The sequence below is a fragment of the Myiozetetes cayanensis genome, unplaced genomic scaffold (genome assembly GCF_022539395.1).
Source record: "Myiozetetes cayanensis isolate MyiCay16 unplaced genomic scaffold, myiCay2020 scf2-11, whole genome shotgun sequence".
Taxonomy (NCBI): domain Eukaryota; kingdom Metazoa; phylum Chordata; class Aves; order Passeriformes; family Tyrannidae; genus Myiozetetes; species Myiozetetes cayanensis.
The window spans coordinates 37,122,546-37,144,864 of record NW_026087411.1 but is presented as its reverse complement, the minus strand read 5'-3'; the positions used below and the strand labels follow the sequence as shown (position 1 = coordinate 37,144,864).

The window sequence follows — 22,319 nt, the reverse complement described above, 5'->3', positions numbered from 1 at the left end:
TAGCAAATCCTTCAAAAATCAGTCTTTGTGGGGGGAGTAAATGTGGAAGGCATATTGTCTTCTTAATCCATAACAGACTGATACATCTTTTGAAGAACAAACTGCAATTCTTTCTAAACTATGAAGCCTTGAAGGGAGACCAGGGATTTACCAGCCAGGGAAAAGGTCCTTTAGCTGCTTTCCTCTTGTCCCAGCCAGACCTCCCTGTGTTGTTCCATTGCCTCCTTTTTAAATAGTAACATAAAAATATGTAGCTACTAGAGAGATGAGTGGATGTCCAACAGATGGGTAGTTGGTAGATAGGGGCTGCTTAGTTTGTTTCTCCTACAGTTTTCTGGTTTATGATTCAGTAGTTTTATTTCCCTTATCACATCTCCCCATCTCTCTTTTTGGAGTTGGCTTCCAATGCAGTGCATTGTTACCATACATAGGTAATCATAACTTTCCCTGTGGACGTGGACAAAGAGCTTGAAATGTGGACAACCATTATAAATGATGGAAGGACATGCTGTTGATAGCCCAGCTAGTAGAAGAAAACAGGCCTCAAAAGCTTTTCAGGGTTTACTACATACCTTGTTACCCAGCCTACAGATATGAATCAGGACAGAGATGACCCATCACAGTAAATATCTATTATGTGGTCCAGACCTAACTTTTAATGGCCACCATTTTCCTGCAGCACATTCAGTCACCAGTGTCCTCATGAGCTGCAACATCCTCACCACTTTTGGGTGTTTGCCCATGTTGTGGTGTGCCTCCTCCAAGGCCCCAGTGCCGCTACCAATGGCCTCCTCAGGCTCAGGCCCCTCCAAGCACATGGGCACCATGGTCTGATTCTCCAGGTGAGCAGTGTATTGGTCTTTCATGTTCTATGTACATACAAAGGTATTGCTTGAACAAAACCAAAGAGTAATTTTTTTCAGAAATCTCCACATTCTTGAGGAATGTGATAGGGAGAATCCAAACGACAAAACCCACGTTTGATAATGGACAGACTGCCACAAAGTTGTTCCTTTTCCTAGTGTGGAACTGAATTTGCTAGCACACTATAGCATTACCTCCCAAGCAATCAAAGACCCATATCAGATTGCGCAAAAAGTCACATAAAGCCTTACTACCAAGGGGAAGGAGCAGCTGGTAGCAATCTCCCAAATAATTGCACTTCAAAAGCATCAGCCTGTAGGAGTTCAAAACTCTAGCAGGTGTCTTGACATCATCAGATCTTCCCTTCTCCACCAGCAACTGAGCCAGCTTTTGGGCCAGCAACGTTTCCACACAAATTATTAGTAGTAGAAATAATAATAGTAATAATACCTGCCCCTCCTCATCAGTGCTCCCCATGGAAGGATTTCAAAACCAATCTTCCAGCAGAACTCTGCCAGTTGCACACACAGAGGGCAGATGAGAGAACATATATTTCAAAGGACATGCCATCAGTAGTGCAGGCACTGTGATATCAAATGCCAGCATACAGAAAGGCAGTAGCAAACTTGCTGTAGGATGCTGTGGGGTGAGAAAATTGTCTCTCCTGTGACCAGAGACAGGACTGTTCAGGCTGTGTCACATCAGTAAGCAACATGCATCCTCCATCCTGGCGTTCCTGCTCGCTGCTCCACACATGCTGCACCACACAGCCATGCTCATTCACCTCTATACAAATATCAGGTTGCCAGTGACTAATGTGAGCTTTTTGAATCTTGTTGATGAATACTTTTATGTTCCCAAAGAGGAATGCTGTGTCTCGCTGCACATTTTCAGTTGTCTTGTCTGTTTCTATAAAGCTGGGAGGATGGAATAACAAAAATCCCCTGGGATGATGAAGGGCTTCGACTATGGGTTTCCAAAACTCAGCTTAGAACTAACTACTAGTGCCCAAACAGGTAGGAGCAAACCAGAAGCACGGGAGTTTCCCTGCTCTGAGTGGTGCCCTAACCTCTCTCACCTGAACACAGCACAGCCTGAAGCACCACCAGCTCCGTGGGGCCACAGCCCGAGATGAAGTGGTGGTGTGGGTGACAGCAGGGCATGGTCATGTTTCAAAGCCCCAGCTGCATCATGCAAGCTGGAGCCCAGCAGCCAGCTCAGCTCAGAGCTATGCTGCACTGTGAGAGCCTTCCTAGCTCCCCGGGGAAGCCAACTCTGCTCCAAGCTGTGGGAAAACCACAACCAGACTCCATGTTTTAGGTTTTTACTGCCTTCCCAGCCACATCATCAGACTATCTCATTTTTAGCAAATGATCTAGACATCAGTGAATTCTCCAAATATTAAAAGACCATCCTTCAGCCTGCTACGCCAGCTCTGAATGTGACCCCCCACCTAGACTGCAGGCCTTTAAGTTATCCTTCATTTGTTTGTTGGTGTGCTCCCTTAGATCTGCAGATCGCTTTGATTATTTGAACATCTGGAAGTTGTCACATGCTTTTTTTGACCGTGACCATCTGAAATATTACCCAGCAGGACTTGAGGGGAGACACAGTAAGGAAACAAAAACATCCTACTCATGAGAACATGTGGCAGGAATTATCAAATGACACCATCCCAAAGGGTAGTGCTGTATATCCAAGCAAAGGTGAACTTTCTCTCGGTCCCCTAAAGCCAGGACAAACATTTTCCATAATATCCACTCCAGATATGAAACAGTATTGCATATAAATTCGTAATATATTTTTCATTAAATATTATGTTATTAAAATTAGTTGTCTATTACTAATGGAGAAAAAGCATTTCTTTCATCCTCTGTTTTTTAAAGCTGAAGAGTAGATCCCCTCATACACAATTCTTCACAGAAAAACCTCCCCAAAATAGTTCAGTGTCTGGGTTCATTAGGGTGCTTATTCCAGGTTAGCCTGATGTCCTCACAGACAGAGTGGGGGTTCTTTGGTAAAGCTGGAATAGGATATGTAAAACTATGAGATGAAAAAGGTTGAAATATAGAGTCAGAGTATCTCAGCAATCCTATCACAGTGACTAGAGGCTCTGGAAAAGAGGGAAAATGAAGCCCAAAATCAATACAGATGTGGAGGTGGGAGCCCAGAAAAATCAGGCACAGTTTTTAGATTTGGTTTCTCATTCTTATCAAGATACGGATAACAAATGAAGCATTTAGAGCCATACAGACTGTACTGCTGCAGTCTGGCTGCAGTTAACCAATTATATTTTGGCCTTCAACGAGAGGCTGTCCGTAAAATCAGTAGTAGGTGGCAATGGATTTCCTTCTGATCAGACTCTTTGCTTGCAGATCATAGGAGCAAAATCTCATTGCCCTGGAAGAAAACAGGAACAACCAGGATGAGCGCTCCCATGCATGACTTCCAAACTCCCCTTCCCTGGGGGCTGCCAGCTGGAAGGGTGGTCTCTGCTGGGGTAGAAGTAGAAGCTTAAGTAAGAACTATTTATTCCATCAGCCCTCAGCCTCTTCATGTCTCCAGAGTGAATCAGACCTTGATGTAGTGGCTTTGCTCTGTGGCTTCCACTGTTCCTTCTTCCTTTGGGGCTATTTTTATACTTGGTGGTGCAGTGCTCTGATTTTTCCTTCTTTAAAACAGTGGCCCTGGCTACTGAAGTCAGTTCCTGACAAGCCAAACATATTTTGATAATACCCCAACGTCCTAGAAGGAATGCCTTGCAGTGCAGCAGCTTTGATTCCCAGGAATCATCTTAAAAAGGACGGTCGTCTTCAGGCATAACCTAACAAAAGTATTCCATGGTCTTTGTGGTGGGATATGACGGAAGCTGGCTCGTTTGTCCCCTGACAGAGGACAGGGACAGGGAGTGTTCGTGCGAGCGCGGGCAGGATCCTGCCCTAGGTGGCGGCACAGGAGCGCTGCCCACTCGCCGCACGTCGGGCTCCTGCCCTCCCGCGGCCGAAACAACATCGTCGGTCCGTGGGAGCGGCGCTGGCGCCGTCCGGGCGTGGTTCCTGCGCGCACCCACGAGGTGTCACTGCTGCCCCGCCGCCCGCGCCGCGGGACCGCCCGCACCGCACCCGCACCCGGCACCGGCCCCCGCACCGAGCGGCTCTTGGTGAGGGGCGGCTGTGCTGCCACACCTGGCACGTTCTTCTTCTTTTACTGGGAGGAAAACTCGCAACTGATTGCTGCTCGGCGACTTCCAGCATCACCGCAGCGGAGGAGCATGATACTGCGTTTATTTGTTTCAGATGAATATCGATGAGTTCTCAGCACATAACATCAGCAGGACTCGGCACGGAAGAAAACCAAGGCCATCAAATAGAAAGGAGAGGCATACGGTCACTTCAGACACAATTGGGGGGGAAAAAAATGAAAATAGTCAGGTTTTTAAAAGAACACCAAACTTGTTTGCTCTACTACGGTAAAGGAAATTGCTTTTTCTTCCTTCCTTTGTTTCTGATTTTATGCTCTATTTAGATTTCTCAAAGAATGGACTATAATGAATACCAAAAAAGTCCCATCCAGTAAATTTCTATAATAAATATTTTTCATAGTCAGCATTACACAATTCAAAGTAGTACCATTCAGATTACAGATTTTTTTCCTTAGCAGAATTAAAACTGCAGCAGTAGTGTAGAAGATCAGTGCTGATACACTGGCAATGCTGATCCTACCATGTCAGTACCAATAAAACACAAAGTAAGAGCATCCAGGGGAGTGAGCAGGGGAGTTAAAAGAAGATATTTCTGCATTACACGAAGGACTGATGCTGACTGCTGCAGACAGATATTCTCTGCAGAGCACGAAATAGGAGGCAGTTGCTGTTGTTGCTGCTGCTGCATGCACAAGATGGCAAGGCCTCAATAATGAGGAGTAATGAGCTCCATCCTGGTGCAGGAGCTTTAAAGAACTGAAAAGGATGCAGCTGATTCTACAGGCAATGTCAGAATTCTTCACTATGTGGGGCATGGAAAGGCTTTTTCTTCTTCATCATCTTTTTTTTTTTTTTTTTTTTAACACAATGCACTTAGGGTAGCATATTCAAAATCTTTATTTAGATGTAAAATAAAAGCAGCAGCTTTTTTATATTTTTTTTTTATCACTCCTTCCTCTCTCCCTCATATTTCTCTAGGTCTTCTGGCCTGCAAACACTTGCTTTTTTCCTTCTCATTAAAAGACACTCCACCTAGTCCATGCTGTTGGTGGAAAGAGGTTGTCTTCAAAGTCTTTCTAGAAGTCTTTTAGAAACAAAGGTGTATTCTCAGCACATGCTGTGCTCTGAGGTAGGAGAAGCAGCAGCAGAAATTCAAATCATCTTTCAGAACAAAACCCAAGCCCCCTCTACTGTATCAAAGAGATTCCACCACTGATATCCAGCTAGCAAGCACAACCGTACCTGCAGAGAAGAGGTAACTACTTTTAAAATCCAGTCTTACAGGTTTTGCATCTCTGATTTCAGTGGAAGTATGCTGGGATTTTGGGGCAGGTTCCAAAGAGTGGGAGATGCCAACTGAGGCAATGAAAGGTCTGCAGATGCTAGCACTCCTGGCAGTTAGGAATCCCAAAGTGCAGTTTTAACACAGCAATGGATTTCAAGCAGGTTTCAAATAGAAAACAATTTTTCTGTTGTTACACTCTGCTCTGACCAACAGCAGAAGAAATATCTAAAATTCATATCTTTCATGTTTGGCTTTTTGGTTGGTTTTGATTTTTTTGTTTCTTTGGGGTTTTTTGTTTTGGTTTGGTTTGGTTTGTTGTTATTTGTAAATTTTTTCCCAATAAAATATCTGAGTGTTGATAATCCACAAGTATACAGAAAAAGTATGAGTCTGTATGGCTGGGAAGAAGCCCTTTGAAACAAAATAAAAGTCTGATATTTCAATTTTCTGATTACAGGAAGAAAATAAAGATTGAAAAGAAAATTCTGCCCTGCACACAAATGCATTGGTGGGAGAGTAATTGCAGCTACTCCCTTAAGCCTGCAGTTTCCAACACTGACAGAGAAGGAGGAGGAAAATAGTTGAGAAGAAAATCAAGGGAAGAGAGATAAGGCAAAGCCTCACTAGTCAAGGACCCAGAAAGGTGGCTGAACTACTTCAAAAGGATTGGAGGAAGGAGAAATGGAGTTAACCAAAATCACTTAGGAATTTCAAACTTATTAGTTCCCTAAAGCAAACTTTCTGCAAACCAATTCCCTCATTATTTGAGCATGTCTAATTGTCTGAACTGTATCTTCAGCATTCACTCTATCCATTGATGAAATTCCACATTTGTGCCTCTTCCCCCAAAAAATTTTATCTGTGATTTAGGCCCATAGGCATGTTTATTGGCTTCCCTGGAGCTAACCTCCCAGACCAGTATGGATCAGGACTTAGAATATTTCCTAGCCTTGGGCTTTAGCCTTCCTTCCTGCCTCCCACAGGCACTTTGATAAGAGACAGAGACACTCTGCATCACTCTGTGAACACCCTCTCATCAGTTTTACCATGAAAGAAACTCAAGCTCCTGATTAATTTCAAATTCCAGTGCTGGGAGTGAATGACCCAAGTACCTGTCCCCTTCCTTCCCTCAGTCCTGGGCCCCAGAGGAGTCACACAGCCAGGCTTCCTTTTGCCTGTCTCCATTCAATGCACCTAAGCAAAGGAGTAACTCACCTCCCTCATATTTCCTGAGGTTCCCAGTGATGTCTCCCCACTAGGTGAGGAAGGATGTCCCTGATGTGTAACAGCAACCCTGCACAGGCACCCTGCCCCCGAGGACATTGCCCCATGCTCCTTCTCCATCATCTTGGGAGAGCAGTGGCTGGACGAGGAGTAGTGAGCTGGTGAGAACAGGGTAGTGAATGGGAGAGCAGAATCCTGGGAGCAGGATGGTCCCCTGAGATCCAGCGACAGTCAGAGGTGCTTTCTGCATCTGCATCAGCCCCTGCCCTAGCACTGGCCTGACTTTCCTTTAAAAATTTCTGGTTTGTTTTTTTCTTTTTTATTCTAATGTCTTTCAATTCCAAGAAGGAACAGAGAAGATAAAGAGCATTAGTAGGCACCATAAGACCATGCAGGAGGGATCAATGGAGCAAGGATCAGAGGAACAAAGGAAAAGAATCAAAAAAGACAGAGTATCTTAAAAAAAGATGTTCCTGAGGGGGAGGGGAAGAGAAGAAAGAGAATCTAAAAGAAAAGTTGTATAAAGAACAGTGCATCAAAGGAGATTAACTGAAAAAAGGTCATAGATTTCAGGTTACACGTTCCTCTCAGCAAAAAGGTAGAAATGTAAGTTACATTACATATGCCATTGCCACTCATCTTTTAAAGGAAAGAGGTAAAGGAATAAAAAGATGGATAGACAAGATAAATGCATAATGAAATGCCTCATTTATGTGATACGCATGCTGAAGGAGCAGCTGCAAGGTTAAGAGGAAGGGTGGGAAGTAGTACCCCTTTTGAAAGCTGACAGCTGTGATGAATCTAACAAGAGATTTCAAAATCTAGTGAAATCAAAAAGAGACCCAATGAAGGTGAATGCAGCAGAATATATTTTTGGAGCAAAGAAAAAATACAATAAAAATTGTGCAAATGCCACTAACAAGGTAACATTTACAATCGTGTCTTAATATTGTTTGATATTTACTGTCCATGTCCACACTTGTAAATAAGGACTATCATCTAGCATTTGAGCAGGTTCTCAGAGTTTATTATCATGACAATTTTTCTTTACAATTTACACATACAGATCCCTTACAGCAAATAGTGATGATGGTACTCACTCTCATTCAAATGTTTGTGTTAAAGAATCAGGCCAGCAGATTCCTCACTCTCACCCACATATAAAGATACCTGTAGATAAAAGGACTGCAACTATTGTACAGGTAGAATGAAGAAAAAAAAAAAAGAGAAAGATGGTCTGAAAAATGAGGATGCTTTCTAAGGGACTGACCCAAGAAGAGTCAGCTATACACAAAGGGGAACAACCATCTCAATTAGACTGCAAAAGATCTGGGCATCACAGTGTCACATAAGCTGGCACAATTCTGTAGTCACCATCTACTGCAAAAAGGGCAAGACCCACAGTTGTTTGTACAGGCAGAAGTACAACAACAATCACCTGCACTCCTCCTTTAAAACCTGATGGGAGTCCTTGTGCTGGGCACCATCCTCCAAGAAAGTTGGAGCAATTAAGTCACTCAACACTTCAGAAAATACCAGTCAGAAAACCAAAGGAGGCTGTAATGTTGCAATGTCCGTTTATGTTGGGAACATATTATTATAGTGACTGTAGCAGACTGGTCAAAAATAAAGGGATAAATCAAAGCAAAGAAGATTCAGTTTGGATATTAGGAAAAAAAACTTTGTAGTTTTCTTTGTAGAGATAATGACTGTTGGGAGAGACTCTGCAGCCCTCCAGTTGATGTCTATAAAAACAAAACTCATTTAGTTGTACACATGTCATTTGAGGACTCCACAGTCTGGAACAGCATGAGGAGGGGGAATCCGGCCTCAGAGAAATCATCTTCTCATCCCCTTCACCTCTTTGCTATTGGGACTCCAGCCTATTTTCAGCTCACAGGAGGCAGAAGCAGTCTGTTCAGCAGTCAGATCAAACAGCAGACTGGTGTGAGTCACAACCACTTAGCAACTTGCTTAAATAAATTGTGAACACAGAATATATTCAAAGAATTTGTTGATTATTTCCCTTGAACTTGTTGGGATTAAAGCCCTATTTTATTTAAGTGCCTGTAGCTCTTAAATTTCTTTTAGTAAAATTCCTGTGTTTTATGCACCTACGTTAATAAATCCAGGTTAGTTCTATGCACAACATCTTTAGCTAGAAGGAACATAAAAAATATGGCATTTTTAAAATATAAAATCAAACTGATGTTATTCACTATGCATAAAAATAAGTAATTGGAAGAGCCACAAATAACTCACTGGCTTTCCCAACTCCTAATTTCAGTAACCTATAGAAAACAACCTTCTCTCACTTTAGTGGTCTGCTTTGGCTTTATTTTTTTCTTTTTTAAATATAATTTTTTAAAATAAATAAACATCTCAAATGCATTCCTTGCACAGGTCTTGTTTCTGGAACTAGCTGTTGCCCTCCTTTCTTAGAGGATTATTTGGCATTTATGTCTCATGATTTTAGACAATATTAGAGGTGCAATTTGAAAAGCAACTCCAGAAATTTGGTATTATTGCTTGTACATTATTGCTTTTTAGCTGAAAAAAAAAAATGTAGTTGTTGTGTTTTAAAGGACCAGCCACAATTGATCTTGCCTGATTTTCCGTGTTTTAATTCCAACTCAGCATGGCTGTAGCCAACAGGCTGGCAATCCACCAGCTGCATTCTGCCTCTCTTGCTCCTAATTACTCAGCTCTCCAGTACTCTTCCCTTGTCAGTTCTGTTCTGGTCACTACAATTAATTCTGCCTCTCTTGCTCCTAATTACTCAGCTCTCCAGTGCTCTTCCCTTGTCGGTTCTGTTCTGGTCACTACAATTAATTCCCATTTCTTAGTCCTATATTCACCTTCAGCTCATTAATTTTTGGCCAGTCTCCACTGCTGTTTCAGCTCAGCATTTCGCAATTTATCTCATCACTGTTTTAAGACCTTTTTCGTCTGTCTTTGGTTTTGTAGGGTTGAAGAACAGTTTCTAACTGCACCTTACAGAAGAATGGGCAAATATTTTGCTGTTGTCAGTTCGGTGCCAGGGTAGCTTCTTCCTCTTCCACCAGCCATTTTTCTTCACAGGCTGGTCTGGGAGCACAAAACCATCTGAAGTGTGCGACAGCACTATCAAATATTTCTTTCCCCTGTAGGCTTAAGAGCTGTTTTATGAGCAACAGTGCATGGGAAGAGAGACTGTCTAATGAAGCCCAAATCTCAGATGGAAGTTCTGAGCTCCAAGTGGTTATTTTAAGGAATATTGCAATTAATATCTCACACGAGGGTGTTTTCAGATTCCTGGGCAGAGTCAGGAGGCACTGACTAATGGCTCTTCCTTAGAAGACAAGAAATATGGGTTATTCTTATTTATTTTCTCTCTTAGTCCTTTTTTTCTCTGCAGATTTGTGGCCTCACTGAAATCCCTAATGGTAAATTGTGTAACCAGTCATACTTCAGCTATTTGGTCATTGTACAAGCATGCCTTAATCTGAGTTAATCTTAATTCTTTGAAGTGGATCTTTGTATAGATTTGGAAACAAATATTAAAGTTTTCTCTGTGGGAAAGTAAAAGGAAGCTTGTGCCTGCTTGGAGTTTCCATTACTAGTCTATCCTAATGGCAGATGACAGTGAAGAGATAAAGTATTGTAAGATTGCAGATAAACCCTTTAAAAACTATCTAGTTATAGGATTGATCTTGTTTGGGCCAAATTCACTCACATGTGATGGTGGAGTTTTATTGCTTGGAACTAAGCTCAAATGAAACCTTAATACTGCTCCCTGACTACTTTGAAATCCTTACTAGTAGTACCTAGTTTTACTTTACAGATATCATGTGAAATCCTGTGAAAAACAGGGAAAGACCACCATTCAATACAGACTTCATATTTATTGAAAGGAAATGTCCTGGGTTTGGCTGGGATAGATTTTTCTATCTTTCTTCCTATTACTTTCTTCCTAGTAGCTGGTGCAGTGCTGTGCTTTGGATTTAGTATGAGAATAATGTTGATAACACACTGATGCTTTTGCTGTTGTAGAGCAGAGATTACCCTAAGTGCAGGGTTTTTCAGTTTCCCATGCTCTGCCAGGGAGCAGGTGCACAAGGAGCTGCAAGGCAGAAGGGTCAGGACAGCTGACCCCAACTGGCCAAAGGAATATTCCATACCACAGAATATCATGCTCAGTATATAAACTGGGTGCAGTTGGCCAGGAGGGGATGATCACTGCTCGGGAACAGGCTGGGCATCAGTCAGTGGGTGGTGAGAAATTGCATTGTGCATCACTTGTCTGTCTTGGCTTTTATTCCTCCCTCTCTCTTTCTCATTTTCATTATGATTACTGTTATTATTATAAATTATTTTAATTATTAAACTGTTCTTATCTTAATCCATGAGTTTTACCTTTTTCCTCTTCTCCTCCCAATCCCATTGGAGGTATAAGGGAGTGAATAAGCAGCTGTGTTGTACTTAGCCACCAGCTGGAATTAAACCATGACAGGAAAGAACTAGAATAAATACAGAATGAGTTCAGGAATACAAATGCTCCACATCTCTTTATCAACCAGTTGGAATCGCAAAGTAATTTAAAAAAAAAAAAAAATCTTAGGATGAAGTTGCATGAAATGCCTAATGCTTGAATTTGAGATGTTAGTTATTTGAAGGAAGTGATTATTTGAAGTAGACACTGGTATGTAATTAGTTAACTGTGAAGGCAAAGCAGGCAATATACCAATTGATGCAATTGGTGGCAGCGGGAGTTTGGAAATAAATATCTCTATTTGGCACTGAAAAGTGAAACAGAGCTCAAATTTCTGTGGATTGCCTGGCCCCAAGTTCATGCCTCAGAGCTCACATTTCTGTGGTAAAATTAAATCTCAGAGTTTAAGATCTGGGATTCAGTGTGGCTGTTTATTAAAATTCATCTGACCTCCCTAGGTTGTGAATATTTTAAGTTGACCTAGATGGAACTCTTGATAAAATCAAACTCTGATGGGGCATTTCCATAAAAGCTTAGTAGAATTGTGCTAACAAAAATGGAGACACTTTAAAGCGGTGATTGTCATCCTACCTAGAAACCAGAAGCACAGTGGCATTTGAAAACAAAGAACAAACAGAAATTCCAAACCTCGCAAAACCTTAACTGAGAAGAACATGAAGAAAAGCCATTCATGGTGATTTATAATGCCTTTTATACTGGCTTCACTCAGACTGTCTCTTTAAAGATGCTTCATTCATGGCTACAGCTGCATGAGACTACTGACAGAGCCAGTGGAGAAGTGAGGCAGAAGGTAGCTCAGCTCCCTTCTGCCCATAGCTGGTCTGTGCGGGAGTCTTGTGACTAGTGGCAACAATGCAGACAGGTATCCGATGTTAAATGAGATTACTCCAGTATTAATGCATTCAAATCAGTTGTCCACTTGTATCTATGACTGTCCCATTGCATGTATGTGTGTGTGTGTGTGTGTGTGTGCATTTTTAGGGTTCGTAATCCCTTTGAAACAAGATTGCAGTTTCTCAATATCAAACCAAAGTCAGCATGACAGATGGTACCAGAGTTGGCTATCCTGAGTCTATTCTGTGCATTGCTAAACAGTTGTCCTGTGCACCCTACGATGCCCTGGAGGTATCAGCATTTTGTCATTTGACTTAGTTCCCATCTTTGCTTTTCTACTCAGATTCTGACCACCAGCCTTACACCACCTCTATCAGTCAAAAGCATTGTATCTTAGGCTGAGCAGAGATTTCTGGTTCTAGCTAAGATTAGCTTCAGAAGCTCCATATCTGCTGTCTCATGGGCAACATCTACATGCACTCATAAACCTGTCAACAGAACTCTGTGTGAGTAACCTCAGCAGTACACATACAACAGCACATCCAAACAGAGCCCCTGAATTAAAATGATAGCCTTCTGTGTAAACCTACTGTAAGTTTACACTACAGACTGCATACTTAGCACTCCCAAACCACTACCTTTTCAGCTTAAAATGTTGGATTGTATCACAAGTGACAGCAAGGAGAAAGAAACACAGTCCTATTCAGCAAGTATACCCTTGTGTTTTTGTGCAGCATTGTTCATATCCATTCCTAAGGAAAGGCAGTTCAGTCCATCTGGTCTGGGGTAGTGACTGAATTGCTGTGCAGACTGCACTATTATAGAACAGGTCTAGCCTAAAGAAAGGTTTGCTTATGAGATGATAAGCAAGCTGGAAAATCTCTCTGCTGCTAGCTTGATAAAGAGAAAAGAAAAAGTAAATGATTATCAAGAAAGTGTGTTTGATTAGGTGTCACTGAGAGAAAGAAAATGCCATTTCATGTCACTTTTTAGAAAGCACAAAGTGTGTAACTTTTGGGGATCATTTTGCTCTTGGCTAATCTTCGGATTCAATATTAAAATCTCAAACTTCCCAAAGGAAAGAGATTCTGCATCTTTTAATGAAAGATAAAACAACAATATAAACATACACAAATTTACAGAGAAAGGATCAACTTTAATACATCTGGAGTAAAAGGTGTTCTTTTTTAAATATGGTATAAAAATAAATGCAAGAAACATTAACAGAGAATATACAGACAACAGACAAAGACACAGGCTTTCTTTCTCAATGTGAATACATCAGTGAAATGAAACCTTCTGTGCTAATTTATTGTGCAATAAATGTGATGCCATATGTATATTTATTAATATATGCATTTTTTACATTTCTTCCAGTTTTTGATTGACGTATTTTTTTAAATAAACTGTGCCTAGCAGAAGCTTTTTTTTCACTGTACTTGAGCTTGCAGAAAATAAAAAGACACAGATCCAGCTTGATATGAAGGAGGAAGTGAGCAGACAGTTTTCGAAATGGAGGCATCGAAAGGCTAGAGAGTCCCTCGGAGTCTGTAATGCCTTAGTATACACAAAAGAAAACAAGTCAGGTCCTTGCTCATGCAACATCTTGTTCTACTGTCCTCTGAGTCAGGCAATCAGTGAGCTACAAAGTATGTATAATGATTTGAGTCTGCTTCCATGCTACAAGGTGATCCTTTTAGTAGGACTGCACTAGACTGGTTAACCTCTTTGATGTGAGCGATTTCCCCTGAGGAAAAGATAAAAACAAAAAACAAAAACAGAAAACAGAGGCATGATCACTGCAAACCTATTCATCAGCAACCACTCAGTGTTGCCACATCACTCTCAAGTATCTAGGGGCACCAACTGGAGTCTGTGAAATCTTAAACCACAGGAAGTCCTTAGGCTTAAACACCTGCACTGCCAGCCAGCCAGACTGTTTCACAGAACAAGCCAGCAAATTTAAGGACCATTTTTGAATGAGATTGGTTTTGGCTGATGAGAAACTGATACTGAGATTTTTGCTGTCAGTCATACCCAGAACCTGAAGAAGGCTACTGCAAGCAAGAGTGCCTTGTGCTGCAAAAGATGAATGTGCAAACTGCAGTAGCTCTGTCAAAGACAGAAAGCTACTTTCAAGTTAAGGTAAGAAAGTAAGAGGCAAATTGCATATAGGCAGGAAAGCAGGTTTTCCATGAACACAGCTATAGGCTTGTTGTGACCATATTTACTATTTACGAGAAACATCGGTCAGGTATATTACATGTCACTGCATAACACTTTTTGACGGTGTTTGGATTTCCATATTATTGTTTTCCTCATAATTTCTCCTGTTGCAAGGATGTGGTTTTAATTTTTTAGCAAGTTCTTTTAATAAGGTATAATGACTGTTCCACAAGAGCTAGGTCTTTGTGTGAAGAGGATGATATGTCACCATGATATATTTCAAGCAGATTTGAGCTTTATCTGAGCCAGAAAGGAAACACAGAACAGGAATTAGGTCTCCTATGGCCACACAGAAGGAGTTAGCTCTCCGAGGGCCATCCTACCGTGGCTCTGATCCACAGAGGCAGAGCTGGCACAGCAAGCTGACATCATTCCTCAAAATATCACAGGCATATCCTGACAATGTAACACAAATATATCATAAAACATTAAACAGAAAATGGCTCTAACTTGCCAGTTAGATATTTAATACTTACATTTACTGTATTGTTCATTTTAAGTGCCCAACTCAGAAATATCAAACTGATTCCAAGGAGAATACAGTAGGAAATACTGTAACTATGGAGAGATACTTCATTTTCTGCAGTAAATGCTAAATTAACTTCTTCTGCTATATCAATAAGTAGTTGTCATCTGCAGTATTATAATACAGTGGAATTACACAATTTAATATCTATTGTCATTATCAATTAAATTTATGCTCACACGGATCTGTAAGTTGGTTTTGAGCATTTGCTCAAATGCAATATATCAGAGTGGGTTTTCATAAAAAGAAGAATAACTATTTTATTCTTTGTGCTCTGAAATACAAGTTGAACAAATTAGGATGAATACTTCCTCTACAATATAATTTGGAAGCAAAACTCATGTTTACAACGTTAGGTTAGACTGCTCATCCATCAGGTTCACCATATCACCTGACAGTATTAATACTTGCTTTGTCAAAAGACAGAAAGTGTCCTTCCTGGCACACTGTATTCCTTGTATCTGTCACTTTCTACCTATATTAAATTCACAGCTTCTTGACACTTGTTAACCCTTATTTTATGTTTTCCTCTAATGCAACAGGAAAGTTGTTACAGTAAGACATCTTTTCTTTTTAAATAGTCAAAAAAAGCCTCAACAGAAGTGTGGCACTGGAATACAATTTAAAACAGCATGTCCAAAATTAAGTGTTTTGTTAGACAATTCATGACTGTCAGTCTCAGACATAATCTCAGAAAATATTGAACATATGCTTATCTTTGCTTTTCATTAAGTTATTTGCACTTAATTTTACAGGTCTACAGGTCTGGCTACCTTCTGTAAATATGTATGAGTTCCCTTTAGTACTGAACTGCATAACCCACTTAATTAAAATATGAAAACCAGGAGTTCTCTTTTAGTTATTAAAACAATTTTCTCTATATCACACTGGAAAGCTGCATAAGCTCTTGTGGTATAAAATCTGTGAAATAATTTTTATTATTATTTGCAACAATTATTTAGGAGTTATAAAATTTCTGGAATTTTTAAATGAACTATGGTTCTAACATCTCAGGAATTAATTTTGTTATCAAATAAACTAGGAAGTTTTGACCTAAAATCAGACCAAAAATAAGTTATTAATTGATCTGACTTGTATAATCTTTTCCTACATGTTGTTTGAATTTTCCCCTAGAGGCACAGTGAGTTGTCATGACAATTTTTTTCTGTATTCCATATCACTTGCTCCCAGGATATTGCTAGTCTTTGGATACTTTTTCTCCTATACCCTACATTGATCAGGAATTCTCTGGGTGGTCCTCTCTGTCATATCCGCTCTCTGCCTCAGAGAATATTATACTTCTTATAGATACGAACTCTTCATCTGAACAAAAACAACGTGGTCTTTTTCAAGGCATTAGTAGTTCTATTTTATCTTATAGTTGGAAAACTGACAATTTAGAAGATACACCCTCCTTCAGAGATCTTCTCCAATGTTTATACTGAATCATACTAAATTCTCTGATTAGGGAAAATACACAGAATATATATATTACATATATATATTATATATATATATAATACACAGAACCCAAATACAGAATTATCACATCTTCTTTTAAGATCTGCAGGGACTTGTTATTTTCCACATTACAGATTATTCCTTTCAAACTCTGTTCCAGAGTATACTTTTATTTTACCTCTCTATCCTAGTGTTTCATAATTATTACTTTTAGGCGATTTCCAGATTTACTCAATTTACAGACTGATGTAGGGATCATCTGTTGTGGCTCATAATTTAAGAGCTGAGCCTAGATATTTCTTTGAGATACAATGTTAACAGCATTTCCATAAGCCAAATTTTGATTTGGGAACCTGCATCTAACAGTCCAGTTTTCAGAGGTGTAGCATATGAGTCATCACACATAGGAAGATGCTTCCTGTGCTAATGAGATTAAAGAACTACTGGGGGAAAAAAAGTCAGAAGAAGCAGTAGGTGTTTGTCTGAATAATGAAAAGGAGAACCTTAATATTTTCAGCATATACTTGCCTTCAACATTTAGAAGTAAATGGCCATATTCTAAACAGGATTAGGGTTTTTTTAGCTGTATTAGTGCACGTTGGACATATGAATTGCAACTATTTAAGATTTTTACTAACAATACACAATCCAAAATGAAACCCTGCACACCTAACCTGACAAGGGAGTCAGAGTACGAGGCAGCAAGCAGCTGATATGAACAAATGAAAAAGTACATCTAAGAGTACTTAAAAATACTTAAAAAGAGTACTAAAAGTACATCAATTGTCCTCAGTGTTCAGTCCCCATCTTATTGTATTAACTGTTTAACATAGAGTTGTCCCTCCAACTTTATCTCTACAGAACTTCGGGGGAAAATTACAAAGCCATGTGCAGATGTATGAGCTGCTAAATACAACTGTGCTGACTGACCCATTTATGCAGTATGACACTAACTCCTCAAATAACCTCGTAAACAAATCAGCAGCAACCTCAGTACATATGTGACTTGTAAGAAAATTATATAAAATGTATATAGGGGCTGGAGTGCCCATATTTGATATAGAGATACATAGATAGAAGAAGAGCAAGTATTTTCCTTTTAGAAGATTAATTATCTTCCTTTCTACTAAGCAATCTCAGTGGTTCCTTTTTCATATTTCTTTATTTGCCAGTGCAGATGCTACTCCCCAGGACTAATACTGGCTGAACTAAAAATGAAAACTCCATGTAATCTTATGGGGAAAGGGAAAGATAGCATGAGTCCCACTGTGAGCAAAATGAGATGTGGAACAAGAATTGACCCTCCTTGTTTTCACAGTTCCCCATCTGGTCATGTGTGAAACACCTGCAACAAACTGGCAGCTCAGCTGGCATCAGTGGGAAAGCTTCCACGTGACATTGCAGTGCACTACACACAGAACTGGTGTATAAACTGCCCCTGAGAGGAGCACAGCTGGAGAGACATGGGAACAGAAGCGGGGGGCCAGAATTCTGCTTCAGTTTCCACAGCAGCACAGGATGCTGCTCTCAGCCACCTGTGCAGGTGCATTTTTCTTTCATATGTGAGGAAGGGAGGAGGTTAATATTTACTGAATTTGGGGCATGAGTTGTCAGCACAGCTGCAGAACTAAGAGGTTGCATGTGCAGGGAAATCCTCCCGCCTCTGGCTGGGATTTGCAGCCCTCTCTTCCCTACTTATTAGGGAATAGTACTCTTTCCTTCACTGATCTAAGGACAGGAGGCAGAAACTGAACAACAGTTTTCCAGATTTGGCTCATTCTAAATCCATCGACACTCTCCACTTCTTTCTCCTTTTGCACTTATCTTTACATTTACTGATGAGATGTTCTCACTTGTGATTGACCTACAAACTCTTGCCAAATGGTATTTTGAACTGGAAGTGTGGATTTCCAAAGGACTAACGCTCAAGACAAATATTTTTAGTATGTTTGTCCTGAGCCCAACCCCTCAGGTTTCCATATCTTTCTGCAGTTTTCATTCCTGCAAACAGCTTAAGAATTAGGTAAATGTTTGTCAGCCGGGAAATGGCAGACACTGGCCTAATGCCTGACCAGTCCTTGCTGGCCCCTTACTTAGATGAACCTGGCTGTGCAAGTACTACTCTTCATGTCCTTCATGATTTTCCACCATGGGCATCATTCCTAAAAAAACCCTAAACTAGGGGTATTTTGAGTAGTTAGCAGTTCAGACTAAAAATTTCAATTATTTTATTGGTTCTTTTCAGTCAAACATCAATAAGACATCTCTTTCCTGAAATGGAAAAAGCCTTCATTTCTACAAATACTGATTGTTTTCATTCTTGTTTTGCATTGGTCAAATAAGTAGCTTTGTGATTTATTTTTCTCACTAGATTTTTTTTTTAAATTGTTGTTGTTGTTTAAATTTTGGGAATAACATGTAATTAAATTCAAAATGAGATCCCACCGCTTATACTGCATTGAAGTTCTTGGGCAATGCTGTGCTTGAGAAAAATCTGGCCCTGGCAGGATTTGAGGACTAGATGAACTTTTGGTCTGGAACAGTAGGGCCTTGTGTACATAAGTTTTACCTGTTCATATAGAAAAATTTCTTGATTAACAGATGAATTTCATATATTATCTGCCTTGTTTCTCAGTAAAGGGACGGATTTTAATACGACAATAGATTACACTTATTTATGCATCTAGGGAGTCTATGATCTACTGATAATAACAGAGGAAGCTATTTTTATGAGTTTTAACTTCCATTTCTAGGCCATAATTCACTATGTCATGTTAAGTGACATTGGACCGAGCCTCTGTGGAAATGTCAATATGCTCTATTTAATGGACTGCCATTTCACAGCACTAAATAGTCTGTTGTTACTGGTTTGGAGGGGGAAAAAATGAAAGGACTCTGGTCAGCAACTTCTTCCAGGTCAGTGTGAGAAGACAGCTGGAAAAGGTGTGTGTAATGTAAGATATAATCGTTTTAAACTCTGAATTTTTAAATGGGGCCTTGTTTATGAGGTTATGAGTGGAGATACCTATAGTTTGATGGGCCTCTAGTTTAATATATGAATTAAGTTTGGTCTGTTTTGTACTGGCTGTATTTTCATAAGGCATTACAAACTTACAACAAGCACATTTCTTTTGCATTCTTTATAGGTGGGCAGCAACAGACGCAGCACTAACACTGAGAGTGGTGTGAAGGCATGGCACCAATAAGTGATGAGGGAGTGTTTCCCCCAAGGCAGCTCTGGGGGGAGAGAGGCTACACCTTCTTGCCCTATTAACTTTGCTTCTGGTGGGACAATAAAGTTGCATGGAATGGAAATTAAATCAGCCCACACCCCTGTAAATCAGATCTGTTTTCTTCAAGGGTTCCAGACTGATAATCGCAGCTAAACACCAGGCTTGGGCTCACAAAGGTGTTCTGCTCAGTCTACCCCTGTCACAAATCTTGTACAATTCCCTGTAATATAGATATTAGCACCTGAGGTAGAGGAAGTTTGCTGGGATTTTTTTTTTTTTTAAATATTTTTTTTCTCCATGTAAATCCCTCAAAAAGAATTTCAGTTTTTAAATGCCATAGAAATAATGGAGTTCTGTCTCTCTACTGCTGTAGCATATGATGAGATCCTCCTGCTCCCTGACATAAACCCTTAGCTTCCCTTGGGAGATGCAGGTAACTGCACCTTTATTATTCTCAAAGAGAAAGCTGAAGGGCTGATCTAGATGGGGAGAGGGGGAAGCACAGTGCACACTATCACTGCTCTCTGTGCCTCAGATTCAGAGCTTTGACACCTGTGGTTGCCAGTGTTACTCCAAGGCAACTTATCCAATGGCTTCATTCCAGTAGTGCTGAAGTGTATGAGTTCTATATTTTCAACAATACCCAGGAGTGTGAGTAAATGAGGCAAAGCAAGAATAGCTGGGGTTACTACCCAGATGCAAAATATAAAGTGTTCAGTAGTAAAAATTACATATTGCAAATGTCAATTTGCTATTACTTCTGTGTATTTTATGTGAATGCAGACCTGTTTCTAACACTATTCATACTGTTTGTTGCAGTATGCTGAAGGCACTAGCAATTTTGCACTATAAAATCCTTAGAGCAAGATAAATAGTCAGTGCTTTTAAGCTGAGCATTTAAGGCTTTCATGAAGTGCCCCAACTTATTGAAAGTTTTCTGAGAAAAAACTCTTTAATGTCAAAGAGATACAGAGCTGAGCCTAGTGTTTATGTGGATATAGATGCACTTCTATTTTTTCCCCATCAGACTAGAATAATGACTCATTATAATAGGTTATTTCTACATAATTCATTAAATAGTACAGTGTAATTGCCCTTAAAAAGTTTCTAAACTTTCTAGTTTAACAAATTTTTTCTGTAGCAAGTATAACCCAATTTCACTTAACACTGATCAGCAGCTTCTTAGAGTCTCCCTCTCAATAAATCAGATTATGAATTACAAGGCCATCTTCTCAGATTGTCTCCCTATACACAACCATGGTAACTGGGGTTTTTTAAACATTTCAAATAGAAAAAACTGAGGTCTAATTTAGTTCAATACAAGTCTACTTTGATGTGACAAAAAAATCCAGTGAAAATTAGTCTAAATATTGTAAACCATCAGAGGAGAAAAGAAACTGTAAATTTCATTTCACTAAATCGTTCAGAGATGACAACATTTATCCAGGTGGCAGAAGACCTATTTCACACTATGTTCTGTAGAGCAGATCTATTCTACAGTCCCCCGCTTCACAATTGAGCAAGTTAATCAGTACTCTGTAGGATATTCTGAGAAATGTTTCCCTCATCCCTGCTAGTTGGAACCACTGTACCAAGGTAGATAATTACATATCATAAACTTATCACAGCCAAGAACAAGACTGGAAGAATAAGGATGCCTTGTGGCAAGGGGTCCTGAGGAAGTGGGTAACAAGAATTCAGTCATCTGAATAGATCTAACAGAGACATGTTTTTCTTTCATACCTGACCTGATTTGACAGACTCCACCCAGATTAAAAGGCAGTAGTTTGAAGAAAAGCAAAACCACAGATTTTATTTTACAGCTTGCTCTGTGAAAAGAAAAAATAAATCGCCCTCTTCTACAGTACTAATGCTTCATGTCCAGAAATCCTCACTGCCATTTGTAGTTTGCAGCTGGTTTATTGGGCCTGCTTTGTGTTTCTGGCATCCTGCTATTCTGGTACTTCTGCCTTGAGATTAGCACGATGAAAATTGGGCATGGCTGAAGGGCACAATGCTCCATGTTTGTGCCCAGAACTGCTGGTTTATCCATAACAGTGCTCTGGGAGTGACTTCAGTGTCTCCAGTCTGTCTTCACTTTTTCCCTCTTTGTGCTTTATTCTCCTCCCATCTATCTGCAGCTTGCTATTTCTCTCCTCATAGCCACCTGTTCACATAACCTTTACCATAGCCAATTCCTGACCTGTAGGCTGTTCAAAATGCCAGGAATAAACGTAGCATTGCAGCTTGCCAGGCACCATGACTGAGAAGAAGTCTGGCTCTCAGAGATCCCAGATGTATTACCCACTCTCTGCACTCTCTTTTACAGAATTTTTATTCATATGGAACTTCCTACAGAATTATAGCGGAATTATCATGTAAAATGTTATCATGTACAATCTTGTTTTATAGATCCAACCTGCTTAGACAACACACAAATCACACTGCAACATGCTATGGCAACACCACCATGCAAAACATAGGGGTTTTTGTTTCAAACACTGGGATAGTTTCCTTTGTGGCTGTTTATTTACTTTTAGTGTCCTTTACTGACTTTGTCCCATTGAATCCAAATTTCTTCCTGATTACAGTGGATTCAAAGCATATTACAGGAAGCCTTTACCTATAAGAAAGTAGTTAAAGAATTACTGTTTTGTTTTAAAATGTGAGGTATTCCCACAGCCTCAAAAAACTTTGTTCTTTCACTATGTTTATTTTTCTTTTTTTTTGATTACTGGAAAGTACTGTTGTATTTTTTTAAATACTTGAGGCAATACTCTTGAGCCCCATTACATAGGAGGCAGTTTTTGAGAACTGCTTCTTCTTCCCTAGAAACTAAAAAACAAAAACCATGATCTTTGCTGAAAGCTCTCATAATTTTCATTTCAATGCACACAGCTCCATTAACCAGGTCACAGAAAAAGCCACAGACACACACGCACACACACACAGCAGCGTCACCTGCACAATTC

At 40.0% G+C, this 22,319-nt stretch overlaps 1 protein-coding gene across 7 annotated transcripts in view; it reads right to left on the bottom strand.

The window, feature by feature from the left end:
* Positions 1–22,319, bottom strand: part of RGS7 (regulator of G protein signaling 7) — a 242,117-nt gene that overhangs the window by 4,488 nt on the left and 215,310 nt on the right. For 2 of the 7 annotated variants that reach the window (XR_007629122.1, XM_050316772.1), the window contains one exon: positions 12,984–21,970. The exons of 1 other annotated variant lie outside the window; for it this stretch is intronic. Coding sequence is in view for 2 of the 6 variants with exons in the window: in XM_050316770.1 (XP_050172727.1) it covers positions 13,264–13,458 (195 nt within the window). In the remaining 4 variants the exon portion in view is untranslated. Of the gene's footprint in view, positions 1–12,983; positions 21,971–22,319 lie in introns of those variants that run through there. 4 more of the 7 variants (XM_050316770.1, XM_050316776.1, XM_050316777.1 and 1 more) reach the window with 4 other exon arrangements.